Genomic DNA, 16418 nt, shown 5'->3' on the forward strand with positions numbered 1-16418 from the left:
CATAGAGTTAGTTAGAATTGTTTAAAGAGTACGGTGGCATTTTTTAAAAGAGCAAAGAAGTAATGCTCACAGGTTTGGCTGCAGCTCTTTCAATGTAAAGAGTCGGCGCTTACATCAGACATAAACACGAATATTTCTGGCGGTTTTTGGTGTTTAAAGGCTAGAAATAATGCTTTTAAGGGGCGGGACATCTTTAAGCTGGTTGACCAATCAGAGCAGAGTGGGCTCTGGTTTCAGGCAGAGGGTGAAAAGAGGTGCTGCGTTGTCCCAGTAGAGACACTGGGTGTGAGACTCACTGGGAATCTGCTGGATCTTGTGGACCACCACGAAGGCGTCGGACAGGCCCACCTTCACCGGGTGATTGACAGAGCTGATCTGGGACAAGTCGACAGGGATCTGAGAGAGAAGAGGAGGAAATCAATTACCGGAAACACAGAGATCTGTCCGGAGAGCAGAAGCAGTCTGACAGCAGAGACACGTTACTGTCTCATATGTGCCGTCTTTCTGAAGCCTGGAAGAAATGCTTGAGCTAACAGCCCTCTGGATCTGGCTTTTTTTAGGTGTCTTGTGAGCAAACGCAGCCTGAGTTTAGGCGTAGATAATACAAACCTAATTAATTATTTAAGACGGATAAATCTTGGCAGACAGATTGTAATAATGACAGGAAAAATAACTAAAAATAAACAGTATTTTCTCTCTGCAGGAAAGCACTGGCTATCTGTGTATCCATATTTGTTGTGTTTTTCCAGTCATTTTTAATGTGATGGAGCCTGTTCTGTTATTTAATCAACTTGACCAGATCAACCTGCAGCTCCAAATAAACACCCTGCCCGAGACAGAGAGGGCGAATGATCTCTGACCTCTTTGTATGCAAACACGATGCGGCCGCTGTTGTGCAGCGTCGCCTGGAACGTGAAGCTGCCCAGGTTATAGTTGTCCTGCAGGTGGACGTGATCCCACTGCACCACCAGCGCCGTCCCTGGAGGACACACACACACACACACACACACACACACACACACACACACACACACACACACACACACACACACACACACACACACACACACACACACACACACACACACACACACACACACACACACACACACACACACACACACACACACACACACAGTTAGACCCACAGCTACACTACAGAATATGAGGTGGTGTGTGTGTGTGTGTGAGGGATTACTCCCGGTGTGTGTGAGGTGATTCACAGTGAAGTGGTGTGAGCGCTGATATGAAAACACTGGAGCGCTAATAAAACTGAAACCCCTTCGAGGCGCGTCGGAGGCTTTGATGGATCCCGGAGTGCCGGCAGGTTCCTCCTCAGAGACGCAGAGAGGAGGACAGGTCTGTGAAGGAGTTCTTCTTGGAGAACAGGAGAGGATTTACAAACACACGGAGAGAGAGGAGGAAGAAGCATCAGCGCTCTCAATGAGCTGCTGAAAGGATGTTAATCCATGATTTATGAGGGGGGGGGTTCCTGTTCAGCTCTGTGATGTAACGATGGATCTGTTGTTGTTTAACAAACCTTTATTGCTCGGGCGAACAGCCAGGCGACGAGCGCTCGATACGTTCTCTACAGGCTGAGAGGAAATCAACCTCAGGCTAGGAGTAATGTGAGGGGGGGTGGGGTTTGCTGATCATCTGCCAATACTCACACCAACACAGGCCCCGTTTTTTGAGGAGACGCTCAGTCATTCAGAGGTCTTTAAGATGCACAAACTGAATCAGGATCTGTCTGTGCAGCCATGTTTAACCCCTTAATGAGCGTTCCGTCTTCAGGAGAATTAATTGCTCCCACAGCCGGGGATTACTGCCCCGATGAATGACTGACAGGGACAGAGAGGGAGGATTAGGTGAACAGCTGTTACCGTTGTCGAAGTAGATGACGGTGGAGTTTCTGGAGACACTCGGGTCGAAGTTGGCCATCAGAGGAGCGATGTACTGCGTCGCAGTCAGCATCCGGTGCACCACGTCCCCCGTGTAGATGAACCCTGAGGGTGGGGGACAGGAACAAAAACCTTAAATACTCTGAGTGGTCTTGGGCCATATTTTTAGCTATATTTATTTATTCCTATTTTATTTTAGTTGTGTAATTATATTGGTTTAATTCTAATTTCCTCCTGTTTTTATGCCTTTTTTTGGTCCTATTTTGTTCTTCTTTAATTTCTGTTTAATTCTGATTTTACTTTTATGTTATTCATATTTTATTCTTATTTATTCCTATTTTTATGATATTCTGATTTTGTTCAGCTCTGTGTTTATTCCCTGCTTAGCATTGTCTTTATCTTTGCTTACCTTTGTGTATGAAAAGTGCTGAAAAGGTTGATTTAGCATCTGTTAAAAACACTCCTCTGTTATAAAACCCAGTATGTTTCCTGGGGTCTTCTCATTAACCCCCCCCCCCCCCCCTGGATATGCTGATCCAGCAGTAAATATATGATCCTGAGGCTGTGTTTACTTTCCTGGTTCTCCTCGTCATCGATCACAGAGACAACAGACTAGGGTAACTTTTCCAAAGCGTTCGCCCCGTCATCGAGACACAAATAGATCTGAGCGCTAACGGGAGCTGCGGGCGTTTAGCAGCCGGTAAGGACGTTATTAATGGAAGAACGAGCTCACCATTCATCACAGGAAACTTTACACTCAGAATCACAGGTTTAATTTCCCTCCTGACAACAGAGTTTAGCAAAGTCAGCAGCTATTTTCAGACGTGTTGTTGCTCACGCTGCACAAAACATCCCAAAACATCACGCACCCTCTACATCACGTCTCAGGGAACAGACACGATCACATGCATCCAGTGTAATTCCCCTCTGAGGAACAGACTGTATTTATAAAAAGACACGCCTAAAAAAAAGAGAGACAGCTGATTGAACAATTATTATTCAAAGGAAACGGGGCATCTGCTTTTCCTTGATCTCTCCACTTTACTCTTGTTGAATGTTGTGAAACTGCAGGATCTTTTCAGAGAATAGGTTGTTCAAAGCTGTACTTCTGGCTGTTATCTTCTAGCTGCATCTTGCATGTTTACTTTTTAAATAATCTAGGCTAGATTAGGCTAAACTCAGCTCACCTAGGCTAGACTAGACTAAGCAACGCTAGGGTAAGTGGTGGCAGAAGTTTGAATTGTTTTAAGTGATGTTTAAAATAAATATGTAATATTACATATTTAAAAATGGAAACCTTTGAGCTGTATCTCCTGTTTTCTGTGTTAAGCTAAGCTATGCTAGGCTAAGCAGTGGGAGAAGTGAGCATCAAGTTTCTCTGTGAATCAGTGTGTTCCTAATAATCTAACCACTCCTTCAAATCAATATTGGAAAGTTGTTACCAAGTCCTTTACAGTACCTCACTTAAAATCCCCCAAAACCTTAAAAAAATCCAGAGTAAAAGACATTCCTCTGTGCTTTGTTGCAACAGAAATATAAAGAGGCAGCCTGAAGCTAGGAGGGGAAAACCCTGCTCCGAGAGTTAGAGGATTTTTGGGAAAAGTCGAATTGATGCCGGAGCCATAAACTACATTTACTGTCACCATATGTCAGCCATAAAACACATCTATCTCTCTGGATGTGAAGTCTACTGTACGTGTATCTGCAACTCTACCTGCTGCCACATTAGATGATTCACTAAGTCACACAGTGCTGACTCAGAGTAATTCCTGCATCCCTCAGCAATATAAAACACAAAAGCAGGCGTTTCATTTAGATAAAAACCTGCTCTCAGAACGGATGACTCGCCTTTCTGTCATATTCAAAGCAATGTTGGCCAACATTTGGAGGCTGTGTGTGTTTGCAGAGCAGTGTCCCGGTGGATGAACATGAAGAGGGAAAGTTGTTGAGTCTACCTGTGAGGTGAACTCCATGCCCTTTAATCAGATTGTGCAGAGACTTATATCAGCCACCATGCATTCCTCATCTCATAATTACGCAACATGCAACTTCAGAACGCTCTATCTTTCCCTTTGTGTTGGTTTTATCCCACTTTCAACCTCTAGGAAGCTTTACGGTGCTTAAACGTTTGGATTTTAGCCTCTGAAGACCATTTACATGCACACAAACACACTTCAGGAATGGAAAACCCCACAAAAAGCAGTATAGGGCCTCTTTAACACCACTTTCTACAAGAAATCTCCTTAAAAAAACAACCCCAACAAGACTTATTTCATAGTGTGTATAAATGGAGACAGCTTCTCAATACTCTGAAGAGGTGAGGCGCTCGACACAGAGGCGATTCATCCATTACAGCCGTCACTTACAGACTAAGGGAGGGGAACATATACACAGGGATAATGGAGAGCAGAAGAATGGGTTTCAGGAGCTCGATCATTCCTCCTGAGGTCTGTTTATATGTCCAGAAGTGCCGGTCCAAGAATAACAGGAGCGGGAATCAGCTATTGTGTTTGGACGAGTTCCTGCGTCCCGAGCGCTGTCTGGATTTACTCAGAGCGTCACAGCTGTTCTGACCCGATCACACACACATCAGACAAAAGAAAGGTTGTTCTTTATTGCAAACTAAGAGCCTGTAACCAATCTGTTACGTCTTACTGAGGAAAAACCCCTGGCTCCTCCGAGGCTCAGGATGACTCGTTTAAACTCCACAGAGGTTTAGTTGGATACTCACTTCTGATTGGTCTATTTGGACCTTACAGAGGTTGTTAATAAACGATAACAGACCAATGCTAAGGAGGATTAACAGACAGGACGTAAAGACTAAATCTCCCAAAGCCGGGGCGTGACGATGCATGAGTTACTTCTTAAACTGTCTCCTATGATGGAGTTTTAAAGGCTTGTCTGGCTCAAACCACCGAGCAAACACACACCGCCGAGTCTGATGCAAGAACATTTACAGCTCTGAACTCCAGGAGGGAGACAGAAAAACAAACCGCTCTGAAAACTTTAACTGGAAGAGAGACCAGACGGATGAGTTTGGACTGGAAACAGGAGTCCTGCTGCCAACACCCCCTGATAGACATGGATAAGGAGGTATCAGTGTGTGTGTGTGTGTGTGTGTGTGTGTGTGTGTGTGTGTGTGTGTGTGTGTGTGTGTGTGTGTGTGTGTGTGTGTGTGTGTGTGTGTGTGTGACACAGCAGACGTGTTTGCCAGAGTGTGGAAAGCAATTTTCCACTTGAGTCTTGGCGGCGAAACCACAACACCCCAACCAGCGATTAACACATCAAAGTCCAAAGCCTCAGAGCGGCGCTCAGACTGGAGTCATAAAGAAATCACCCGCCGCCTCGTACGATCAACACCGTCCCAGTTTCCCTCTCCGATGCGCCCAGACAGAAATAAGGAACACAGTGACATCACTACGGAACAGTTGCACTCCTATTGGTTAGCGCTCCAACACATGTACTTGTAAGGCTAAAGGGGCGGGACATCTCTAAGCGAAGCAAACACAGAATATTTATCCAATAATAACCACCGAGAGAACACTTACCACCAGTCGCCACGGTGATTTCACGCAGGAAGTGTCCATAAAAGGGGAAATCAAACGACAGGTTGACTCTCTGTGAGGGGAGAAAGGAGGAAGAGGAAGAGGGGGATCAGAGTCTTTAAATCTTAAAAACAACCAGAGGATTTAGATCAGAGGGGAACTGTGGAGAGGAAATGCAGAGTTCTGTATTTAAGGTGCAAAACAGCGTAGTTAGTTCCTTTATAGCCCAACATTAGCCGCCTTCAGCTTAGCGGTGGTGACGTGAAGTCATGTGACCGTGCTGTAGTTCCTTTATAGCCCAACATTAGCCTCCTTTAGCTTAGCAGTGGAGACGTGAAGTCATGTGACCGTGCTGTAGTTCCTTTATAGCCCAACATTAGCCTCCTTTAGCTTAGCAGTGGAGACGTGAAGTCATGTGACCGTGCTGTAGTTCCTTTATAGCCCAACATTAGCCTCCTTTAGCTTAGCAGTGGAGACGTGAAGTCATGTGACCGTGCTGTAGTTCCTTTATAGCCCAACATTAGCCTCCTTTAGCTTAGCAGTGGAGACGTGAAGTCATGTGACCGTGCTGTAGTTCCTTTATAGCCCAACATTAGCCTCCTTTAGCTTAGCAGTGGAGACGTGAAGTCATGTGACCGTGCTGTAGTTCCTTTATAGCCCAACATTAGCCTCCTTTAGCTTAGCAGTGGAGACGTGAAGTCATGTGACCGTGCTGTAGTTCCTTTATAGCCCAACATTAGCCTCCTTTAGCTTAGCAGTGGTGACGTGAAGTCATGTGACCGTGCTGTAGTTCCTTTATAGCCCAACATTAGCCTCCTTTAGCTTAGCGGTGGAGACTTGAAGTCATGTGACCGTGCTGTAGTTCCTTTATAGCCCTACATTAGCCTCCTTTAGCTTAGCGGTGGAGACGTGAAGTCATGTGACCGTGCTGTAGTTCCTTTATAGCCCAACATTAGCTCTCAGGGCTTCTCTCCATCACTACCTGACTGGATCTACAGCAGCTGAATACTAAGTGTGAGACTCCCTCCTCTCCAGCTTTTGTTCCCCTGCTGTCTTTCTCTTTCTTTAAAGTCTGCCATGCTGCTGCATCTCCGCGGTCACTTTACTGTGACCTCATCAGTATGCGCCTCACACAGGTCACCTGTTTCTGCAGAGGTGCAGAGAGGGGAGCTTTAAGGCTTCACTGCAGAGAACAGTTTTAGTTTCTTTTAGAGGAAATCTCTCTCAACCGTGTGGCCCTAGGTTTAATGCTGCAGCACAGGCAGCAGGAGAGAAATAAAGAGCTTTTTGAACATTAAAGCATGGAGACATGTCCCAGTAGAGACGCTTAATCTGGTGTGTGTTGACTCACCGCTGCTTGTCGGTGTGTGTTGGACAGAATCCCGTGGATCTTCACTTTGTCCTTCTGCATCTGGTCCACGTCCACCCACAAGTCCTTGCTCATGGGGTCTGTCGGGGTGTATGATTTTGACGTGTAGTAGTTGTGATCTGTGTCTTCCTGCTGGCGTGACAACAGAAAACAACAGGAGGTTATTCAGAGGGATGTAATGTGATGGATAACTCCTGTCAGGTTGAGTCGCAGTGATCTAATGGACTGTAGCTGCAGATGTAAAACTCTAAGGACAGAAAAGATCTTTAAAATCAATCAGTGTTTTTCAATTAGATTACATGACGATGCATTTATTGTTCCCATTGTGTGTGCGTCTTCTCTTCGTACTTTAATTCTACTAATCAAATAAAAAAAACAAAGCAGCCAATTTACTGTTTCCCCTCATAAAGTGAAAAACCCAGACTGCTCCGTCAGGATATAACAGAACGTGGACTTTATGAGCCGTGTGGGAGATCTATTGTTTCCTGGACAGAAAGAGGAACGATGTTCTTTGACTTCCTGTTGCTCGTCTCTCCGACCGCAGGTTTAAAGAGGAACCCTACAGCTGCTTCTCTGATGTAAACACTATAAAAGGTTTGTTGTACGAGATGTGGAGTCAGGGAAGTAAACACTGTATGTCTGAACGGTGGCAACAACTTGAGATGAAGGCAGCTCTGATTGATGTTTTCTGGAAGCCAGAAAATTGACATGTTATGAACTTTAAAAGCAGGTTGGTCTATTTAAACGACAGCTGACAACATATTAGATTAGCTTTTAATTAGCAACACTTTAATTGGTCTTTTAATCGTTAGTTATTTTTCATAGGCTTTAATATTTTATAGCTTTTATCCATTTCTAATTCATTACTATTTAGTTTATTTGGTTATACTCATTATCCTCCAGGAACCTTTTAAGACGTAATGAAAGTCAGTGAATCCCTTCAGATAAACAGGGAGTGAAGCACGAAACCCCCCAAAGAGCCTCGGAGCTGTCCCAGACATCCATTAACAAACCAGAACCCCCCCCCCATCTTATTACTGCACATCAAAGCCACACATACACCCCCTCCCTGATGCCAGTACTGTGTGCTTTTATTGGAAACCTGACCCGTCTGCTGCAGTCAGGACAGACTGTACCGTTCTGCAGGAACATGTGAAGACCCTCCACTTGGGTTCTACTTCTAGCTCTAAACCTGCTCCTTATCCAAAGACATTTATAAGTATTTAGACATTTAGGTACATGTGCAATGTCAATAAAGACCCGACTCCTGGACGATGGATGGAGCGTAGTCCTGCAGAGGACTTCAAAAAGTGCCGGCAGACAGCTGTAAGTTACCTCTAAACTAGTTTCTCTCAGAGGTCAGGACGCTTATGGTGTTGTTGAATCAGGTGCAAAATAACACTTCCAAAAATATGATATAGAAGTCTAGATTGAGTCATATAATCAGGGGTTTTCAGGGTCCAAAAGATGCTAAAAAAGTTGTATTTTGAAGCAGTGCTTATTGCTTAGAGGTGAATATACTTTAGGGAAGAGTGTGAGATATACACAAATATCAAGCCATGAAGTAACGCCAACTTTTGGAGTCAGAACAAGACACTAAATGTCTTTTTTTAGCTTGTTCTCGGGCTAATTATACGCTGCCAAAGTCTAAAACATATTATGGTTTGTAGCCAAGGCCTCAAGAGTGTCTTTTATAAAAGCTATTACTTTTATTTAACAAACAAAGAAAAGGAAGGAGTACTTGCAAATCTTGTCCAGATGAATGTGTTTATGTTATAAAATCAAACAAACATTTAGAATATGGCATCAGTTGCGCATGAGCTCCGTACAAACACTAAATTATGACGCTCATGACGTTGATTCCCATGAAAACAGCTGGGGTTGTGCAATGTTTAGGACCTACTTAGAACAGGAACCAGAAGCTGTTAGCGGCGGCGTGTCAGGACCGGCATCTGAACCCAGTGACTCTGTCTGTGCTGTGGTTCCATCTGATTGCTGACTCAGTGACTCACAGGCTGCTAAACCAGGTGAGAGGAGTCTGTGGCTGACTCGGCACCAGACTGACCTCAGATCAGGGAGAGGCTCTACTTTAATGGAAACCTGTTTCATGGAAATTCCCACAGATATCTAGCCGAACACATGCTGGAAGGGAAGGAAAAAAGTGACTGTGTGTGGAGAGTAAGAGCCAGTTAGCTTAGCATAAGATCTGGCAACACCGGAATATTTCCCGGCTAGTTTACCGCTAATGCAGTCGTTATGCTAAGCTAAGCTAACCTGCTCTAGTTTTATTCTGAACAAAAACATGTGTCTTCCTCTCCAGCTTCCATTGGACTCCTTTGTTTACTTCCAGAACACAGTGACACCACTATGGAACACATTTTCTCCTATTGGCTAGCGCTACAACACATAGGTGCTAGGCTAAAGGGGCGGGACATCTCCAGTTAACCAATCAGAGCAGCAGAGTAGGGCCTCTTTGAGAGACAGTGTAAAACCAAATCAGCTGCTTAGTGTCTTCAACCCTGTGTGTGTGTGTGTGTGTGTGTGTGTGTGTGTGTGTGTGTGTGTGTGTGTGTGTGTGTGTGTGTGTGTGTGTGTGTGTGTGTGTGTGATGATAGGAGGAGTTATGGCAGGTTTGTTCTGTGGACTGCCTTTCCATTTAGCAACAGATAATAACCCTCTGAGAGACAGGGACAATGACTGTGTGTGTGTGTGTGTGTGTGTGTGTGTGTGTGTGTGTGTGTGTGTGTGTGTGTGTGTGTGTGTGTGTGTGTGTGTGAGAGAGGGCATGATTACAGTTCAACCTGAGATGATAAGAAGCTGAAGGGATATTTAACGAGGTGTCTGCGCCCCGGCGTCCGCCATCATCTCCATTTACATACAGACACAAACACTGCTTTACACCTGGGGGCGGGGGGGGTCTGTCGTTATCCAACCCAGTTTAAGCACTGGTTCACCTCCTGTCCCGGTCTCTGGGAGGTCAGGTTTAAGAGGGAGCCAGACGAACACCTGAGGGCTGATCTTAATTTGATGAAAATATTCATCCCCCTCAGTCTGCTTTTTCATTATCGAACATCCAGGCTTCGGGGGGGGGGGGTTATAATTGCTCCAGGGAGGCTGAGTATTTTTAGAAACCCAGCTGAGCAGAGGGCTTTATTGATTCCTGCTTTTATATTCTTCTCTCTGCACTTTAGTCGGGGTTCATTCAGGGGGGGAGACTTCAGGTCCATTAACTAATGGGTTTATGATAATTGACCCCCCCTCTCTTAAAACACACACAGTGCCTACCTCTATCTGGGAGCTGTTGTCCGTTTCCTCTGCAGACATAACACCCGGGAATCCTTCAGGTTCCTCCAGCTCCGGGTCCTGGTTCTGGTCCGGGTTCTGGTTCTGCTCCTGGCTGGCCCTGTTGCTGTCCATGTTGCGAGGTTTTGGGGGGAGCCATCTCCTCCACCTGTGGCTGAACAGCTTCACGTCCACCGCTGCCTCCTCGTCTCCAGAAGGCCACTGAACGTATGAGTTGGAGACCCCTGAGGAGACAGGAGAACAAGGTGTGGGATTAGCATAGCATACAGCACGGTCACATGACTTCAGGCAGTGTTGTAGTCAAGTCACTATGCCTTGAGTCCAAGTCCAGCTTCAAATAGAAACACATCAGTCACAAAGATGTGTGCCTCAAGCTCTATTATTGGCCCCCTAGCTTCAGCTGTGAATCACGTAGGATCTCGTGGGAGAATGCATCGGAAAGAAGAGAGTCTACCGGTTCCGGCAACATTTATACGCCGTATTACGGCATAAATATTAATAGAAACATATCGAAAACGTTGCGAAAACGCGCCAGCTCCTTCGTCAACCTCAGGGTTTTAATGACAAAGTCGAGTCCTTTCGAGTCATCGCGAGTCCGAATGCACGAGTCCAAGTCATTAGTGCTCGAGTCCAAGTCAAGTCAAGAGTCTCTAAATTTAGCTCACGAGTCGGTCCAAGTCCCGGACTCGAGTACTACAACACTGACTTCACCTCACCACCGCTAAGCTAAAGGAGGCTAATGTTGGGCTATAAAAGAACTACAGCACGGTCACATGACTTCACGTCTCCACCGCTAAGCTAAAGAAGGCTAATGTTGGGCTATAAAGGAACTACAGCACGGTCACATGACTTCACGTCTCCACCGCTAAGCTAAAGGAGGCTAATGTTGGGCTATAAAGGAACTACAGCACGGTCACATGACTTCACGTCTCCACCGCTAAGCTAAAGAAGGCTAATGTTGGGCTATAAAGGAACTACAGCACGGTCACATGACTTCACGTCTCCACCGCTAAGCTAAAGGAGGCTAATGTTGGGCTATATAGGAACTACAGCACGGTCACATGACTTCACGTCTCCACCGCTAAGCTAAAGGTGGCTAATGTTGGGCTATATAGGAACTACAGCACGGTCACATGACTTCACGTCTCCACCGCTAAGCTAAAGGTGGCTAATGTTAGGCTATATAGGAACTACAGCACGGTCACATGACTTCACGTCTCCACCGCTAAGCTAAAGGAGGCTAATGTTGGGCTATATAGGAACTACAGCACGGTCACATGACTTCACGTCTCCACCGCTAAGCTAAAGGAGGCTAATGTTGGGCTATATAGGAACTACAGCACGGTCACATGACTTCACGTCTCCACCGCTAAGCTAAAGGCGGCCCCCCCTCTCTTCCAATCACCTAAAAATTGTTATGCATGTAGGCCACCACAAATATACTTTAATAAATCATGCTCGGTGATTTTCTAATTAGATTCATTAAACCCTGTGTTTGCCTGAAGCGATGCCATGTTTCGCAAATTGGTGTTTTGTACGAGTGAAGATAATTAAAAAGGCACAACGACATTTTTCCTCTCACTAAAGCGATAGTCAGATCACAAAGGCGTGGATTATTAGAGCCATTAATCTCCAGTCGCTCCCTCATAACTCACTGTCTCTGCAGAGTCACTGCGCTGAAACAGATGCATATTAGCAATGACTCAGCAGCCGTCACACACACACACACACCGGCCGTCACACACAATCATCCCGTGTCTGAGTCTGCATTGAGGCGCTGCTGACAGGTGAGAAATGGGTCTGAGTAAATGTAAACACACTGCGGAAATCTGCTGAGTCATGATAGGAAATATTTTAACATTTAATTTCTGTCTGAACTTGCTCGTTAATATCCCTGATTGGAGGTGAGCCCTTCTTCTTCGTTTGGCTCTGATTAAATGAGTTGCAGATTGCCCCGTTTCATATGAGATCCTTCTGCTTCTTTTATAACATACAGTGCAGATTGGTCTCCTCGCTTTGCTCGTTATAAAGTGAATCTGTCAGCTTCCACTTTCTGGAGCATTAGCATCTAAAGTCCCTCCATTCCTCTCCTGAGATCCACTGGTCTGGGGCCCAAAAAGAGGAGGAGGAGGAGGAGGAGGAGGAGGAGGAAGAAGAAATGTGAGCTTTAAAGAAAAGGAAAGACGCTCTGCTGGTTAAACCCACTGACCTCCGTCTCACAGAAGTAACAGAGGAGGAATCAGGAGTGTTTAGCGTCCCAGATGCACAAGAATTAGCATCGCAGCAACAGAGAGCGACTTTGTAAACTTTGTGCTGAATGCTCTAAAAATTATTACCAATTGTCCTCAAATTCTTAATCCTATTAGGGCAGCTTATCCAAGCATGCTGAGCATTAGCCTGCAGGCAGGGAACCAGTCTGCAGTCCGTCAGCACAGAGAGGATGGGAAACTGTGTAAGCAAGAGGAAAACATGCTTTCTTTGTCCCGTTTATCGGATATGTTCATTTCATTGGAGCCATGATACGGAGAATGTCACCTCTGGTTGAATGCGGCAGGGGTGGAAGAAGTACTTTTTTACTTAAAGAGCACATATTCTTCTGGGATTCTAGCCTCTGCAGGCCATTTACATGCACAAAAACACCCTACAGGAGGAGTAAAACACCCCCAAAAGCAGAATAACGACTACATGTTCTCTCTCTACAGCTCTCCTGGCCAACATTCCCACTCTCCCCACTAACACTTCCTGTCACTAATGGTCATTAGTCACAGTTTATATCCCCAAATCCAAGAGGCACCTACACATCTACTTCCACCCTTAAAGGATCTTTGTGGGTTCCTCGACATAAGATGGAAACCTGGCAAACGGCGGATGCTTTCAAACGCACCGTGACCACAACATAGGGACCGGGAATAAATGGCTGTTCCCAGCATGCCTCTGTGATGAGTCACTTTTTCCAGGAACTCATGTACCTGCATCTTTGTGATATTTACATTACTGTGGGGGCAGCTTTAGTCAGGGTTTCTCTTATCGTGCAGGGAAACTCTGGGTCTTCTCGTCCAGCATTAGTCAGGGTCTCGAGGTCGGACCCCTGATGGACGCCTAAAATAACGACCCAGCAGGACGAGACCGGCCCTCAGTGTGAAGTTGTTCCTCGGCTTTTGTTTGAGAGGAAATCTTCACCCTCCACTTTTTCTTTCAGGGCGTCTGAAAGCCCCCGCATACCTTCCCTCTGACTCTGAGGAGCTGCCTTGTTGGCCGAACTCACGCCTGTCAACGCCTCTGATTCACAAACACCGGAGGGACTGTGATTTGGTTCCACCTAAAACCTTTCAAGGACGTTCAGGAGGTCGTAAAACCGCAGGATAAAGGCAGTGTCTGCTGCCCTGAGTCACTGCTGCTGACAGGAGACTGCCACACAAGACTGGAAAGAGAGGGGGGGAGCTCTGTTGCATTTGTGCATGTTAAGTGTGTGGGTTGCATAATTTCAGCAGAAAAAAGGATAAGATCCCTCTGAGGTTTCTTAGCCTTTCTGTCTCCAGCGCCCACTGTAAGCTGCTCTATCAGTGCAGCAGCAGACCTCTGTGTGCAAATCAGCTCACCAGGGCCCACAGATAATACATTCAGCCCGATAGAAAACCATAAACAAGTGTACCTGTTTAGCTAGAGCACAAACAACCCTCAAAATCCTCATCCTAAGCAACTGGAATATTAAAAAAGTGATAAATCTCTGAGAGCAGGTTGTTTCCTGCAGCAGTATTTGACCCTGATCCCCCAACAAACAGACTGTTCTTAGTTTATAGCCCCTCCACAGGCCAAATCATGTTCAGGGTCATCTCCGAGCAGCGAGCGCGAGGCTGTAAAATACTTAAAACCCCGACAGCGTGCTAGGAGCCCCGGATGATGCAAAAAGGGAAAGAGAAGACAGATAAGCTCAGAAATTCAGAATCACTGATAAGTTAATACACTGGGTTTAATAGACATCTGGTTTGTGACGGACAGGATGAGATGATGCTAGCTGACTGTGTTAATAGATTACAAATGACCTGCATTCAATTAAAGCTATCTATACTTCACTGATGCTAGGAAATACAGCTAATTAAGCTACCTATACGGTGACATGCTGCTATTCCGACATACCTCTAGAGGCACTTTACTTTTTTTTCAAACATCCCGACATGGTGCGTTGGGTCTGCATAGCTTCACTTAAGTGGAAGCATTCGGAGCGGTAGTTGACACTATCAGACACGCAGGGCCCCCCCTTCCCTCATGGACGCTTCTGATAGTCCTCCCGAATCATCCGCCACTGCTCCTCCAAGTCTCTCCATCGTCATCCCATCAGCTCCGGTCTGCAGTTCCGCAGAATTGGGAGCAGCCTCGATGGCTTGCATAGCTTTAGCTGTCTTTGAGCGACTCCCTTGCAGATCGGACGCAGGGCGATCGGACAACCACGAAATTGAGTGCCAACCAGTCAGTGCATCCATTACACCAATAGGCTATATTACATTATACAAAATAAACTGAATATGTTCAAAAAGAATATGTTAAAAAGACACACAAACAGAAATGAAAGGAAGGCGATGCCCCAACGCGCCTGGGTAGACTGTCGGGATGGCGGTACTAAACTGTCGGAATAGAGGGTGCACCCCTATCTACACTGCAGTGATGCTAGCCTTTGAAGCTAATACACTTGAATTAGCTGGACTTTTCATCGGCAGCAATTTCATCCATTTACCCAGAGCCAGAACTGCTGCTTACAATTGTTTAACAAGTAGTGCAAAGTTTAGGTGCTTAACAACCACAATCCTAAATGCCACAAACAATGCCTGAAACCAGACTAAATATTTAATTGCTCAGCATGCTTGATGCCAATTAGCCGACCCTTTAAATCTGTCTGTGGGGAGGAGAGACACAAATTTGAGACATGCAACCGTCTGAAATTTTAAGTAAAGTGTGCTTCTCTAACCTGCAGTGGCACGCTTTTTACACGTCCTCTTTTAAAAACCCAGCCTGTCATTAGGAGAACATAAAGCAGGAGAAAGTTTGACACAGACAGAAGCAACAGATCCACGCTCAGACTCAAAGAGCTGACAGATTGAACAATCTCCAATACATGAGGGAGAAAATACAAAGTGCAAAGATCCTCCCTGCAGACAGACGCATTGAGTGGATGTTGAACGCTCAGTTACACCAGAGACTTCTGTTTTGCCACCAATTAGTCACAGCTTTCCAAGTGAAAGCTCTGCTACACAAACATCCCTGAGGTCCAGATCGGGACTTCAGATAAGAGTCGTGTGTCTCTTTCAGAAACAGGCTTGTTGAGGATATTATATTATATCCTGCACAATGCTGGATCCTCTCTGCAGCAGGTGGATCTAAGTCTCCTTTTAACTACAGAAAAAGCCTGAAAGACATATTTGAATTTGAGCTAACCTGCTAATATCTGGATACGCAACATTATCACACAAAAATTGGTTTATAATAGAAAACACTAGCATTTGAAGCCAATAAATCTATATTTACTCCACTGATGCTAGCGAGTGAAGCTAACTAAGCTATCTGTCCTCCACTAGTGCTAACAAATGACGCTAACTATGCTATCTTTTACTCGACAGATGCTATCTGAGCTCCACTAATGCTCGCAAATTAATCAAATTAAGCTATCCTTACTCCAATGATGCCAGCAACTGAAGCTAATAAAGATTTACTCCATTAATGCTACCTAATTAAGCTAAATATGCTATTTTTACTTGGGAGCGTGTCTATGTTCCCTCAACCCTATGTCCCCACATTTCCTTTTTCATACATTTGTATCAGATTGTATCCCCCTTTCTCCCAGTTTGGTAGCCAATTACACCCAACCTTTTATCCAGTAGCAATTGACTACAGATGTAATGTAGCTTTAAGCTAAATCTGGGAACATAGGGCCTTTTTTCATGTTCCCATTGAGAACCATGTAAATCTGGGGAACAAAGGGCCCCGGGGTACATAGGGCTGACCCCTTCCAAACTCTCTCGACCTCAACACCGCTACTCCAACATGGACGAACCATAATACCAAAATTAGACTCATCTCCATGAGTCAGTGCGATTGAGACACAGCACACAATTAACTCTCTATAATCCAATGGGACACTTTCTGCGACTCAGGACTGCATGGAGTTGTGTTTGTTTGTTTGTTTGTTTATTTTATTGTTATGTATGCGCTTTGGGTTGTACCCAGTACATGTGAAATGCGCTATAAAAATAAAAATGACTTGGCTTTCATTTTGAGAAAAATCTTAGATATAAGGGAACATAGGGC

At 45.2% G+C, this 16418-nt stretch overlaps 1 protein-coding gene across 5 annotated transcripts in view; it reads right to left on the reverse strand.

Annotated features, from left to right (window-relative positions):
• The window catches only part of plxdc2b (plexin domain containing 2b), a 52032-nt gene that overhangs the window by 13946 nt on the left and 21668 nt on the right, over positions 1-16418 (reverse strand). For 4 of the 5 annotated variants that reach the window (XM_063873997.1, XM_063873996.1, XM_063873994.1 and 1 more), the window contains exons 2-7: positions 10101-10342; positions 6798-6947; positions 5450-5519; positions 1884-2006; positions 861-979; positions 297-396 (exon numbers count right to left, since the gene is read on the reverse strand). In XM_063873997.1, the coding sequence (XP_063730067.1) occupies positions 297-396; positions 861-979; positions 1884-2006; positions 5450-5519; positions 6798-6947; positions 10101-10342 (804 nt within the window). The remainder of the gene's footprint in view (positions 1-296; positions 397-860; positions 980-1883; positions 2007-5449; positions 5520-6797; positions 6948-10100; positions 10343-16418) is intronic. The other variant, XM_063873995.1, reaches the window with a different exon arrangement.

Source organism: Eleginops maclovinus, chromosome 21 (genome assembly GCF_036324505.1).
Source record: "Eleginops maclovinus isolate JMC-PN-2008 ecotype Puerto Natales chromosome 21, JC_Emac_rtc_rv5, whole genome shotgun sequence".
Taxonomy (NCBI): domain Eukaryota; kingdom Metazoa; phylum Chordata; class Actinopteri; order Perciformes; family Eleginopidae; genus Eleginops; species Eleginops maclovinus.